The sequence below is a fragment of the Pezoporus flaviventris genome, unplaced genomic scaffold, assembly GCF_033815535.1.
Source record: "Pezoporus flaviventris isolate CSIRO_AGI_PZ_B2104156 unplaced genomic scaffold, CSIRO_AGI_Pfla_v1 ptg000161l, whole genome shotgun sequence".
NCBI lineage: Eukaryota > Metazoa > Chordata > Aves > Psittaciformes > Psittacidae > Pezoporus > Pezoporus flaviventris.
Genome location: NW_026892709.1, coordinates 167453 through 181149, shown reverse-complemented (window position 1 = coordinate 181149; position 13697 = coordinate 167453). Strand labels below are relative to the sequence as shown.

General features: G+C 65.0%; 1 protein-coding gene across 1 annotated transcript; it reads right to left on the bottom strand.

The window, feature by feature from the left end:
* Nucleotides 1–121: 121 nt before the first annotated feature.
* On the bottom strand, nt 122–13370 carry KIF5A (kinesin family member 5A). The gene is made up of 20 exons (XM_061479992.1): nt 12779–13370; nt 10790–10877; nt 10310–10383; nt 10113–10217; nt 9248–9296; nt 9089–9144; nt 8908–8995; nt 8707–8831; nt 8413–8517; nt 7411–7559; nt 5256–5404; nt 4942–5138; nt 4754–4822; nt 4224–4430; nt 3367–3513; nt 2175–2363; nt 1315–1432; nt 1152–1210; nt 648–721; nt 122–249 (listed from the first exon to the last, which is right to left on the bottom strand). Exons 1-20 carry the CDS (start codon nt 12905–12907, stop codon nt 144–146), a joined length of 2283 nt encoding a protein of 760 aa, XP_061335976.1. The 5' UTR covers nt 12908–13370; the 3' UTR covers nt 122–143.
* Nucleotides 13371–13697: the final 327 nt, after the last annotated feature.

Genomic DNA, 13697 nt, shown 5'->3' with positions numbered 1-13697 from the left:
TGCACCCCAAAAAATGGGGGGGAGCCTCAGGGGAGGTACAAGGATGTTGGGGGCCTGGAGGGGGCTTTTGGGGGGTGCTGAGAGAGGACCCCAAGTGTTGAGGGGGGTCCTGGGAATTTGGGGGGGGCGGTTCCGGGGGGGTCTCACGTGAGCTCCTGCAGCCGCGCAGCCTTGGCCTGCTCCTGGCGCCGCAGCTCCTCGTGCTCCCCCCGCAGCTTCTGCAGCTCCAGCTCCAGGCGCTGCGTCAGGCTGGGGGGGGGAAGGGATGGGGAGGGTCGGGGGGGGAAGGGATGGGGAGGGTCGGGGGGGGATGGGGATGGGGAGGGTCGGGGGGGGATGGGGATGGGGAGGGTCGGGGGGGGAAGGGATGGGGAGGGTCGGGGGGGGGGAAGGGATGGGGAGGGTCGGGGGGGAAGGGATGGGGAGGGTCGGGGGCGGAGGGGATGGGGAGGGTCGGGGGGGAAGGGGATGGGGAGGGTCGGGGGGGGAAGGGGATGGGGAGGATCGGGGGGGGGAAGGGATGGGGAGGGTCGGGGGGGCAGAGGGCTCGAGCTCTGCCCCCCCCAGTCCCATCGCCCCAGTGAAGGGCTGGGGCTGGGAGCAGGGCAGGGGTCGGGGGCAGGTCGGGCCGGGGGGGCCTCACTCACTCCCGCAGCTCATCAATGGTTTTCTGCCGCTCGTTGAGCTCGTCCCGGAGGCGCCCGAGCTGCGAGTGCTGCACCTGGGACATGGGGACAGCGGTGACACCAGGGACAGCAGTGACACCAGTGATACTGGTGACACCAGTGATACCGGTGACACCAGGGACAGCAGGGACACCGGTGACACCAGTGATACCAGTGACACCAGGGGCACTCCAATGCACCCCAGAGACACCTCCCTCCAGTGCTGCGCCAGTGACGCCCCGCAGCGCTCCCTGGTGCCCCCCAGCCACTGCACCCACAACCCCTGCCCCTGACACCCTCCTGCTGCTGCCCCAGCTCAGCACCGGGACCCTCAGCACCCCCAGGGACCCTCCACCCCTCCCGGGGGCCCCAGCACCCCAGGATCATCCTGTACCCCCAGCACCCCAGGAACGCCTCCCCCCACTGCCACATCCCCACCGCCTTCAGGGACCCCCCAGGGTCTTGGCCGCACCAACACCCCCTCACCTTGATTTCGTCCATGTCCTGGGTCTCATCCTGCTTGCGGGCTCCCCCCTGCGCTGTGTCTGTGGGGCAGAGTTCACCATGGGGAGCCCCCCAAGTCCCCCCAGGGCCCAGGTGCTGCTGTGCCCCCAGGTGCCCCCCACTCCGCCCCGCGCCCCGTCCTCACCCTGCGCCTGCAGCCGCGCCAGCTCCTCGCTGAGGGCATCGTTGCTCTCCTCCAGGTTCCGCCTCTTGAGCTCCACCGCCTGCGTGTACTCGGTCAGGGAGCGGATCTTCGCCTCGTGCTGCGGGACCAGCGTCAGCTCCGGCCCTGGGGCACGGGGACACCCCCGGCACCCCCCGGACAGCCCCGGGCTGGGCCACGGGGGCACCAAACCCTGGGACCCTCAATCATGGGGGCACCAAACCCTGAGAGGCTCAATCATGGGGACACCAAGCCCTGGGAACCTCAATCATGGCGACATCAAGCCTTGGGATGCTCAATCATGGGGACACCAAGCCTTGGGATGCTCATTCATGGGGACACCAAGCCTTGGGACCCTCAATCATGGCGACATCAAGCCTTGGGATGCTCATTCATGGGGACACCAAGCCTTGGGACCCTCAATCATGGGGACACCAAACCTTGGGACACTCAATCATGGGGGCACCAAACCCTGGGACACTCAATCATGGGGACACCAAGCCTTGGGATGCTCAGTCATGGGGACACCAAGCCTTGGAGCGCTCAATCAGGGGGACACCAAGTCTTGGGACCCTAAATCATGGGGACACCAAGCCTTGGGACGCTCAATCATGGGGACACCAAGCCTTGGGACCTTCAATCATGGGGACACCAAGCCTTGGGATGCTCAGTCATGGGGACACCAAACCTTGGGACAATCAATCATGGGGGCACCAAACCCTGGGACACTCAATCATGGGGACACCAAGCCTTGGGATGCTCAGTCATGGGGACACCAAGCCTTGGGATGCTCAGTCATGGGGACACCAAACCCTGGGGACTCCGCTCTGGCAGGTCCCCACCTGGGAGATAAGGAGCTGGCAGGAGGAGAGCTCACGCCCGGTCACCTCCATCTTGCGGTGGCATTCAACCTGCAGGTTCTCCAGCTGCCGGCACCGCTTCACCATTGACTTCACCTCTGACTTGATCTTGCTGACATAGAGCCGGGCCACGGCGAACTCCTCCTCGATGGCCCCTGTCACCTCCACCGGCTGCACAGGCATGGGCAGTGTGGTACAGGCATGGACATGGGTTAACATCACACGGGCATGGGCATGGGCATGGACATGGGTTAACATGGCACAGACATGGACATGGGCATGGACATGGGTCAACATGGCACAGACATGGACATGGGCATGGACATGGGTCAACGTGGCACAGATATGGACATGGGCATGGACATGGATCAACATGGCACAGACATGGACATGGGCATGGACATGGGTCAACATGGCACAGACATGGACATGGGCATGGACATGGGTCAACATGGCATGGACATGGACATGGGCATGGACATGGGTCAACATGGCACGGACATGGACATGGGTCAACATGGCATGGACATGGGCGTGGGCATGGGTCAACATGGCACACATGGACATGGGCATGGGTCGACATGGACATGGGCATGGGTCAACATGGTGCAGACATGGATATGGGCATGGACATGGGTCAACATGGCACAGACATGGACATGGGCATGGACATGCGTCAACATGGCATGGACATGGGCATGAGCATGAGTCAACATGGCACAGACATGGACATGGGTCAACATGGCATGGACATAGGCATGGACATGGACATGAGTCAACATGGTACAGACATGGACATGGGCATGGACATGGACATGGGTCAACATGGCATGGACATGGGCATGGACATGGGTCAGCATGGCACAGACATGGACATGGGTCAACATGGCATGGACATGGGCATAGGCAGGGGTCAACACATCACAGGCATGGGCACGACACGGTCATGGCACAGTCTGAGCATGCGCACAGCACACTCATGGCTATGGCATGGCATGAGCATGCCATGAACACCGCATGCACACAACCATGCCCTGGTGTGCCCGAGCGCACCCTATCATGAACATGGGTCCATCACAGACACGGCCCAGTCCCAGCGCAGCACGGGCACATCCCACCCGCGGGTGCCCCTCCTGACTGGGTGCCTGCCCGTGGGTGCCCCTCCCGCTCTCACCAGCTTGATCTCGCCATTGCCCAGGATGAGGCTGAACTCGCTGAGGTCCCTCAGGAGCCCGTTGAGCACCTCGGCTGCCCGCGAGCGCTGCTGCGCCCCGAGATCCAGCACCCGCTGCAGCTCCGACTGCAGCGACAGCGACAGCGCCTGCGGCACAGACACAACACACCAAATAGCCCCAAACCAGCCCCAAACACAACAACAGTGCCTGCTGCATGGACACACCGTACCAAACAGCCCAAACCAGCCCCAAAACCAGCCCCAAAACACTTCAAACACAGCAACAGTGCCTGCGGCACAGACACACTGCACCAAACAGCCCAAAACAGCCCCAAAACCAGCCCCAAAACACTTCAAACACAGCAACAGTGCCTGCGGCACAGACACACTGCACCAAACAGCCCAAAACAGCACAAGACAGCCCCAAAATTACCTGAAAACCAGCCCCAAAATTACCTGAAAACCAGCCCCAAACACACCGACAGTGCCTGTGGCATGGGCACACCGCACCAAACAGCCTAAAACCACCCCCAAACCAGTCCCAAGCAGTGAGAGCACCTGCGGCACAGGCACACTACAACGAACAGCCCTAACCAGCCCAAACGGCCCCAAACCACCCCCAAAACCACCTGAAAACCGGCCCCCAACACAGCGAAAGCGCCTTCGGCACGGACACACTGCACCAAACACCCCAAACCAGCCAAAACCACCCCAAAACCACCCTCAAAACAGCCCAAACACAGCAACAGCACAATTAGCGTGCTCTATCGCCCCCTCCAGGCTGCCGCCGGTACCGCAGCTCGGGTGCTCTGTCGCCCCCGCCAGGCTGCCGCCGGTACCGCAGCCGCTCCGCTCACCTCGGTGCGCGCCAGCTCGTCGCTGAGCCGCCGGTTCTGGCGGCCGCTGTCCTCCGCCTCCTGCGCTTTGCGGTCGTAGCTCCGCGCCAGCTCCTCCAGCGCCGCCAGCACCTCCGTCACCTCGGCCCGGGCCGCGCCGTGCTCCGCCCGCAGCGCCGCCAGCTCCCGCCGCGCAGCCTCGCCCCCTCCCCGCGCTGCCGCCAGCACCTGCAGGGGGAGGGTCCCGGGGGTCATCGTTGGGGGTCGCGAGGGATCGGGACTGGGGGGGGTGTCCAAGGGATCCAGGTGGGGGTCCCAGAGGGGTTCATGGGGGAGGGGTTGAGGTCCAGGGGGTCGTGGTGGGGGTCCCGGGGGTCCCAGTCAGAGAGGTTCCCATGGGCACTGGATTAAGGGTTCAAACGATCAGGGTGGGGGTCCCAGAGGGGTTCAAGGGGGTCCCAGGGGGTCATCAAGGGGTTCCAGCAGGGGAGGAGGTTGCAGGGTCAGTCAGATAGAGATGGAGGACGTGGGGGTTGGAGGGGGACCCTCACCTCCTCCTGGTCCAGCATCTGTTGCTTGAGCTTCTCCATGATCTGGCTTTGCTGGTTGATCTCATCATCCTGGGGAGAGCACAGGGGGGCTCACGCTGGCCCCGAGGGTCTGGGGCAGTGGGGGACATCTCAGGGGGCACCCAGGGGCTGCTGGGGGGTCTGTGGCAGGCCTCTTTGGAGGTGCCCACCTTGTCATCCAGCTGCTTGTAGAGCTTGCGGATCTCCTCCTCATACTTGTGCCGCTCCTCCTCCGAGATGTGGATGACGATGGAGGAGCTGTTGTCGTTCAGGGGGGTCTCGCTGGTGGGTCCTGGCCCCGGCCCCTCGCCCGGCCCCACCTCGGCCTCAGCCCCATTCAACTGCTCCGTCTCGGGCACGGCCTCTCCTGGGGATGTGGCCTCAGCTCAGAGGGGTCCCCTCTTGATACTGGGCTCCCCTCGTGGGCACTGGGGTCCCCTCATGGACAATGGGGTCCCCTCCCGGCCCTGGGGTCCCCCCTCACCGCTCCGCCAGCGGCTCAGCTCAGCCTCCAGCTTCCCGATGGTCTCCTTCAGAGCCTTGTTCTTCTCCTTCTCCTTCTCGTACTTCTTCTTCCACTGCTCGGCCGTGAGCTCCAGGTTCACTGATGCTGTGTTCTTGATGGTCTTGGCCCTGGGGGGGGGGGCATCCCTCAAGTGAGAGCCCTCCCCAACACCCTTGTTCCAGAGATGCCCTGAAGTGCCCCCTACAGAGACTCCCACCAGGGGCCACCGCCAAAGAGGGCTGTTGGGGTGCAGTTGTGTCCCATGGGTGCTGTTGGGTGCAGTTGAGTCCCATGGGTGCTCTTGGGTGCCATGGGTGCAGTTGTGTCCTATGGGTGCAGTTGGGTGCCATGGGTGCTGTTGGGTGCCATGGGTGCAGTTGGGTGCCATGGATGCTGCTGGGTGCCATGGTCGCAGTTGCGTGCCATGGGTGCAGTTGGATGCCATGGGTGCTATTAGGTGACATGGGTGCTATTGGGTGCCATGGGTGCAGTTGGGTTCAATGGGTGCAGTTGTTTCCCATGGATGCATTTTGGTCCAATGGGTGCCATGGGTGCAGCTGTTTCCCATGAGTGCAGTTGGGTACCATGGATGCAGCTGGGTGCAGTTGTGTCCCATGGATACAGTTATGTCCCATGGGGGCAGTTCTGTCCCATGGGTGTAGTTGGGTGCTATGGGTGCAGTTGTGCCCCATGGGTGAAGTTGAGTGCCATGGATGCAGTTGTGTGACATGGGTGCAGTTGGGTCCCATGGGTGCTGTTGGGTGCCATGGGTGCTGTTGTGTCCCATGGATGCAGTTGGGTGCCATGGGTGCTGTTGGGTGGAGTTGGGTGCCATGAGTGCAGTTGTGTCCCATGGCTGCAGTTGGGTGCCATGGGTGCTGTTGGGTGGAGTTGGGTGCCATGGGTGCAGATGTGTCCCACGGGTGGAGTTGGGTGCAGTTGGGTGCCATGGGTGCAGTTGGGTGCCATGGGTGCAGTTGTGTCCCATGGGTGCGGTTGTGTCCCATGGGTGCGGTTGTGTGCCATGGGTGCGGTTGTGTCCCATGGGTGCAGTTGTGTGCCATGGGTTCAGTCGTGTCCCATGGGTGCAGTCGTGTCCCATGGGTTCAGTTGTGTCCCATGGGTTCAGTTGGGTCCCATGGGTGCAGTTGTGCCCCATGGGTGCAGTTGTGCGCCATGGGTGCAGTTGTGTGCCATGGGTGCAGTTGTGTCCCATGGGTGCAGTCATGTCCCATGGGTGCAGTTGTGTCCCATGGGTGCAGTTGTGTCCCATGGGTGCGGTTGTGTCCCATGGGTGCAGTTGTGTCCCATGGGTGCGGTTGTGTCCCATGGGTGCAGTTGTGTGCCATGGGTGCAGTTGTGTCCCATGGGTGCGGTTGTGTCCCATGGGTGCAGTTGTGCCCCATGGATGCAGTTGGGTGCCATGGGTGCAGTTGGGTGCCATGGGTGCAGTTGTGTCCCATGGGTGCAGTTGGGTGCCATGGGTGCAGTTGTGCCCCATGGGTGCAGTTGTGCCCCATGGGTGCGGTTGTGTCCCATGGGTGCAGTTGTGTCCCATGGGTGCGGTTGTGTCCCATGGGCGCAGTTGTGTCCCATGGGTTCAGTCGTGTCCCATGGGTGCAGTTGTGTCCCATGGGTGCAGTTGTGCCCCATGGGTGCGGTTGTCCCCCATGGGTGCGGTTGTGTCCCATGGGTTCAGTCGTGTCCCATGGGTTCAGTCGTGTCCCATGGGTGCGGTTGTGTCCCATGGGTGCAGTTGTGCCCCATGGGTGCGGTTGTGTCCCATGGGTGCGGTTGTGTGCCATGGGTGCAGTTGTGTCCCATGGGTGCAGTTGTGTCCCATGGGTTCAGTCGTGCCCCATGGGTGCAGTTGTGTCCCATGGGTGCAGTTGGGTGCCATGGGTGCTGTTGGGTGGAGTTGGGTGCCATGGGTGCGGTTGTGTCCCATGGGCGCGGTTGTGTCCCATGGGTTCAGTCGTGTCCCATGGGTGCAGTTGTCCCCCATGGGTGCGGTTGTGTCCCATGGGTGCGGTTGTGTCCCATGGGTGCGGTTGTGTCCCATGGGCGCAGTTGTGTGCCATGGGTTCAGTCGTGCCCCATGGGCGCTGTTGGGTGCCCGGCGCTCCCCCCCCACCTCTGCCCGAAGAGCAGCGTGGAGCGGGTCTCGGCGTCGTTGTAGCTGGAGGGGGAGCAGCAGATGAACATGGTGGTGCGGCAGTTCCCGCCCAGCGAGTCCTGCAGGATCCGCGTCATTTTGCTGTCCCGGTAGGGCACGTAAACCTTCTGCGGGAGGGAGCAGCGCTTCAGCACCGCCGCGCGGACAGCGCCCGGCGGGGCAGCGGCAGGGGTGGTTGTGGGGCAGGAGGGGAGGTTGTGGGGCAGGAGGGGTGGTTATGGCGTAACAGGGGTGGTTATGGGGCAGCAGTGGTGGTTGTGGGGCAGGAGGGGTGGTTATGGCGTAACAGGGGTGGTTATGGGGCAGCAGTGGTGGTTGTGGGGCAGGAGGGGTGGTTATGGCGTAACAGGGGTGGTTGTGGGGCAGCAGTGGTGGTTATGGGGCAGCAGTGGTGGCTGTGGGGCAGCAGGGGTGGTTATGGGGCAGCAGTGGTGGCTGTGGGGCAGCAGGGGTGGCTGTGGGGCAGCAGTGGTGGTTATGGGGCAGCAGGGGTGGTTATGGGGCAGCAGGGGTGGCTGTGGGGCAGCAGTGGTGGTTATGGGGCAGCAGTGGTGGTTGTGGGGCAGCAGGGGTGGCTGTGGGGCAGCAGTGGTGGTTGTGGGGCAGCAGGGGTGGCTGTGGGGCAGCAGTGGTGGTTATGGGGCAGCAGTGGTGGTTGTGGGGCAGCAGTGGTGGTTATGGGGCAGCAGGGGTGGCTGTGGGGCAGCAGTGGTGGCTGTGGGGCAGCAGTGGTGGCTGTGGGGCAGCAGTGGTGGCTGTGGGGCAGCAGGGGTGGCTGTGGGGCAGCAGGGGTGGTTATGGGGCAGCAGGGGTGGTTGTGGGGCAGCAGGGGTGGTTATGGGGCAGCAGGGGTGGTTGTGGGGCAGCAGTGGTGGTTATGGGGCAGCAGGGGTGGCTGTGGGGCAGCAGTGGTGGCTGTGGGGCAGCAGTGGTGGCTGTGGGGCACCCCCCGGGTCTCACCGTGCCCTCGGCCAGTGCCGAGATGACGTTGCCCAGCGCCGAGAGCGATTTGTTGATGTTCTTGGCCTCGTCCAGCACCGCTCCCTCGGCCCCGGTCTTGCTGACCTGCGGGGCCGCAGGCTCAGGGACCCCCGTGAGGCCCCCCCGGCCCAGGAGCCCCCCCTAGGGACTGGCCCAGCACCGGGACCCACCTGAGACACCCCCCCCCCCCCCCAGGGCCCCCCAGTCCCAGTCTCCTCCGCCCCCCCCCATCCTGAGCCCCACCGCGGTCCCGCAGCGCCAGGGCCCCCCCACCTTCTCGCTCCCGGCCAGGTCCACCAGGTAGAGCTTCCCGCTGAGCTTCTGCTCCGTCTCCATGTTCTCCTGCTTGATGTTGATGAGGAAGATGCTGTGGCTGCGGGAGCTGTGCTCGTTCATGTCTGCGGGCAGGGCAGAGGCTGCACCCACTGCGCCCCACGGCCCCCCCAGGGCCCTCCGTGCCCCCCCCGTGCTCACTGGTGACCGCCACGTGCCGGTTGGATTTGCCCTCGTCGATCACGTCCAGGATCTCCTCGGGGCTGGACACGAAGCGCTCGGTGCAGCCCTGGGGGGGGGGAAGGAAAGGGGGGGGGTGTTGGGGTCCCGGAGCCCCCCTCTGGGGGTGCCCCCCCCCCCCCCCCCCCGGGCTGCTCCTGACCTTGACGTAGGGAACCCGGTTCTTGTCCTCGTGCACCGAGAGGTTGGTCTTGGTCACTGGGGGGGGACGTGGGGTGGTGACCCCCAGAGGAGCTCCCAGTGCCCCCCAGTGCCCCTCCCTCGCCCCTCCCCCCCCTCCCCCCGCCCCTCCCCCACTCACTGTCCAGCAGGTCCCGGATCTTGTCCAGATAAATTTCAAAGTAAGAAACCTGTGGGGAGGGGGGCGGGGAGGAACCAACCTCTCAGTGCCCGCAGTGCCCCCCAGTGCCCCCAGAGCCCCCCAGTGCTCCCAGTGCTCCCAGTGCTCCCAGTGCTCCCAGTGCCCCCAGTGCTCCCAGGGCCCTCAGAGCCCCCCAGTGCCCCCAGTGCCCCCAGTGCCCCCAGTGCCCTCAGAGCCCCCCAGTGCCCCCAGTGCTCCCAGTGCCCCCAGTGCTCCCAGTGCTCACAGTGCCCCCAGTGCTCCCAGTGCCCTCAGAGCCCCCCAGTGCCCCCAGTGCTCCCAGTGCCCTCAGAGCCCCCCAGTGCTCCCAGTGCCCCCAGTTCCCCCCAGTGCTCCCAGTGCTCCTAGTGCCCTGCAGTGGTCCCAGTGTCCCCCAGTGCTCCCAGTGCTCCCAGTGCCCCCAGTTCCCCCCAGTGCTCCCAGTGCCTCCAGTGCCCCCCAGTGCCCCCAGCATTCTCAGTGCCCCCAGTGCTCCCAGTGCCCCCCAGTGCTCCTAGTGTTCCCAGTGCCCTCCAGTGCTCCCAGTGCCCCCAGTTCCCCCTAGTGCTCCCAGTGCCCTCAGTGCTCCCAGTGCCCTGCAGTGGTCCCAGTGTCCCCCAGTGCTCCCAGTGCCCCCCAGTGCCTGAAGTGTCCCCCAGCATTCCCAGTGCCCCCAGTGCTCCCAGTGCTCCCCAGTGCCTCCAGTGCCCCCCACTGGCCCCCAGTGCCCCCAGTGCTCCCCAATGCTCCCAGTGCCCCCAGTGACCCCTAGTGTGCCCCAGTGCCTGAAGTGCTCCTCAGCACCCCCAGTGCTCCCAGTGCCCACCTTGATGTGGAACTCGAGGTTCTCGTCCATGGCGTAGATGTGGTTGAAGATGTCGCGGGCGATGCGGGGGATGATGCCCATGCCCTGGGGGTCGTGCAGCTTCCCCTGCGCGCCGAGGGGAGAGGAGCAGAGGGACCCCGGTGGGTGCCGCGGACCCGGGGGTGCTGCCCCCCCCCCCCCCATAGCCCCCCCCTCACCTCCATGGTGTGGGTCTTGCCCGAGGATGTCTGCCCATAGGCGAAGATGGTGCCGTTGTACCCGGCCAGCACGTCTGCAGGGGGGAGGGTGCACACGAGCCCCCTTGGGACCCCCCCCGGACCCCCATGGACTCCCCCAGAACCCCAGGGACAGCCAAAAGCTCTGTGACCTCCCCAAGGACCCTGAGATCCCCTCCGAGACCCCCAATGGTCCCCAAGGACCCCTGAGAGACCCCAAAGGACCCCTCAGCACCCTCGAACCTCCCCCAGGTGCTGCGGAGCCCAGGACCTGCTGCACCCCCCCCCCCCCAAAAGGACCCTCCCGAGCATCTCCCCTAGCAAACATCACCCCCCCCCCCCCCCAATCTGCTCCTGTCCACCCCTGCACCCTCCATGTCCCCATGGATGTGGGTGTCCCTGGAGGAGGGTGCCTCAGCCATGACCCCCATAGGGCCCCCCCAAGACCCCCCCCGGCCTCACCCTTGACGATCTGCATGGCGCAGGCATGGTAGACCTGCTCCTGGGTGGTGTTGGGGGGGAACACGCGGTCGAAGACGTAGGTTTTGCCCTGGGGAGGTGTGATGGGGGTCAGGAGACACCCCCAGAAGGTGCTGGGGGGCTGCAGCAGGGTGGGGGGGGGGCGTTCAGCTCCAGTGAACCCCAGTGAGGGAGGTGGAAGGTGGCCGGGGGCCTCTCGCACAGCCCTGGGGCACTCGTACCCCCCCCCCCCCCCGCCATGTACCCTGGAACCCCCACAACCCCCCAGTGTCCTCACCCCCACAGCTACCCCAGACCCCATAAACCTCCCCATAGACTCCCATAGACCCCCAAGCCCCCCATACTGCCCCATAGACTCCCATAGACCTCCAACCCCCCCATACTGCCCCATAGACTCCCATAGACCCCTAACCTCGCCATACTGCCCTATAGACTCTCATAGACCTCCAACCCCCCCCATACTGCCCCATAGACTCCCACAGACCCCTAAATCCACCATACCACCTCATAGACTCCCACAGACCCCCAAGCCTCTATACTGCCTCATAGATTCCCATAGATCCCCAACTCCCCCATACTGCCCCATAGAATCCCATAGACCCCCAACCCCCCCCATACTGCCCCATAGACCCCATAGATACCCAACCCCCCCCATACTGCCCCATAGACCCCATAGATACCCAACCCCCCCCATACTGCCCCATAGACCCCCATAGATACCCACCCCCACCCCCCACCTCATAGACTCCACATATGCTCAATCTCACCCCACAGCTCCATAGACCCCATAGCCCCTCCCAGCCCCTCTGGACACCATCGTAGCCCCCTACTCTCCCATACAGGCCCATAGACCCCCATAGACACCCCCAGCCCCCCATAGACACCTAATCCACTCCTGTACATCTCTACATATACCCATCAGCTACCCATAACTGCCATAGGCCTCCGTAGGCCCCCATAGCACCCCAGCCCCCCGTAGGACCCATAGACCCCCATAGAACCCCAGCCTCCCAAGCCCAATAGACTCCCACTCCCCCCAGCCCCCAATAGGCCCTAGACACCCCCAGCCACCCTACACCCTTAACGCCCCCCACCCCCCCATGGATCCCCAGAGACGCTCAACCCCCTCAGCTCCCCAACGTCCCCGCACCAATATACCCCCAGACCTACATAGGCGCCCATGGAACCCTCAGCCCCCCCAGCTCCCACAGCCCCCATAGCCCCCCACAGCCCCCATGGCCCCCAGCGCCGGTAGGGAGCTGTCCAGGTCCCGGTGCTGAAACGCCGCAGCCACCCCCAACCACCGCATCACGGACACGGGCACCACAGTCCCGCCCGCTCGCGGTCCCGCACCCCTCATCCACCGCCATTGCCGTACCCCCCCCAAAGCCCTGCATCCTCCCCCCCAACCATCCCCGCAACACCCCGCATTGCGCCGGCACAACCGCACAGCGACACCCCCCCCCTACAGCCCCACTGCAGCCCCATGGGAGATGCCCCCTCCCCTCCAAGGAACCCCCGCCTCAGGGCCGGAACCTCCCCGTACCCGGGTGAGGATGTTAATGGGGGGGGGGCGTTATACCGGGGGGCGGGTGTCCCTCAGCCCCCCCCTTCACTACGCCCCTAACAAAGGGCAGGGCCGCAGTGGGGGGGGGCTGCGGCAAAAACAAACCCCCCTCAGTGATGCTTTTGGGTCCCGATCGTGCTTCCCCCGGGGTGTCTCGGCTCATTGTAAACACCACCCCCCCCCGGCACTGGGACAGACTGGGGCAAACTGGGAGCGCTGGAACATCAGGAATGGGGGGGGGAGGGGGCTGAGAAGAAAGCGCTTGAATGGGGGGAGGTCTTTGGGCCACACCCAGGGTGACCCCCCCAAACCAGGTTCTACCCCATGAAGCTGACCCATATCCCGTCCCCCTCCCTCAGGCCGGTTGTCCCCCATCCTGGTGACCCTCCCCTCCCCGCACTCACCCCCACCACGACGCTGTCATCGCCCTGGAACACGGGCAGGAACCGGTCCCCACGAAGGATCTCGGCGGGGCTGAGGGGCCGGAACCGGCACAGGACCTTGATGCTGCACTCGGTGCTGGGCTCGGCCATGGCGGCACCGGGGGGCAGTGACAAGAGTTTAGGGGGGAGGACACGGGACCCGGAGAGAGGGCCCAAGGGTGCTTCTGGGACCCGGGAGGGTGCGGGGAGTCACCCGGGGATGCGGGTGATGCCCGAGAGTGCTGCTGACAACAGGAGGGTCAAGTGGTACGCGGGATGCAGGATGCTCTCTGGGGGATGCAGGCTAGTACCCAGGGATGCAGGATGCTCTCCGGGATGCAGGGTGGTACCCAGGGATGCAGGATGGTACCCGGGGGTGCAGGGGGCGGCGGGAGGGCGGTGCCGGGGTGGGGGAAGCTCCGCAGCGCTCCCTGCTCCAGTGACCGCGCCGCTGTCGCCGCTGCAGCCCCGGTACCGGGTGATGGGGAGGGGGGGAACCGCCCCCCGCCCGTTCTCCCCCACCCGCCGTGTTAAGGTGGAGCTGCCAGAACATCTTAAGGTGGACGGAGATGATGGGGGGAACGCTCCCCCCAAAGTGCTGATTCACTGCGGGGGGGTGGGGGGGGGGCAGGACGGTGGCGACTCTGGTCCGGATGGGGGGGGGTGTGTGTCGGCACAGGGCCAGTTCCCTCCCCCCCCCGGGGAATCCACTAGCTCTGACTCATGCCCCTGCCCCCCAGCACTGAGGCCGGGCACATTCGCCTGTGCCCCCCCCCCCATCTCTGCCCCCCAAAACCACGCCTGCATGGAGCCCCCCCTGGCACAGCGCACCCCGAGCACCCTCCCTTATGTCACCCTTGCGGGTACCCTCTGTGTGACCGCCCCCTTGTGTAGCTCCCGT

Excerpts from the sequence above, each read along its gene's own strand:
- KIF5A (XM_061479992.1), bottom strand. The coding sequence starts at position 12,907 with ATGGCCGAGCCCAGCACCGAGTGCAGCATCAAGGTCCTGTGCCGGTTC. Across the intron at positions 7,560-8,412 it reads CGGCACTGGCCGAGGGCACG|AAGGTTTACGTGCCCTACCG; the intron begins GTGAGACCCGGG and ends TCCCTCCCGCAG. Across the intron at positions 3,514-4,223 it reads ACGAGCTGGCGCGCACCGAG|GCGCTGTCGCTGTCGCTGCA; the intron begins GTGAGCGGAGCG and ends TCTGTGCCGCAG.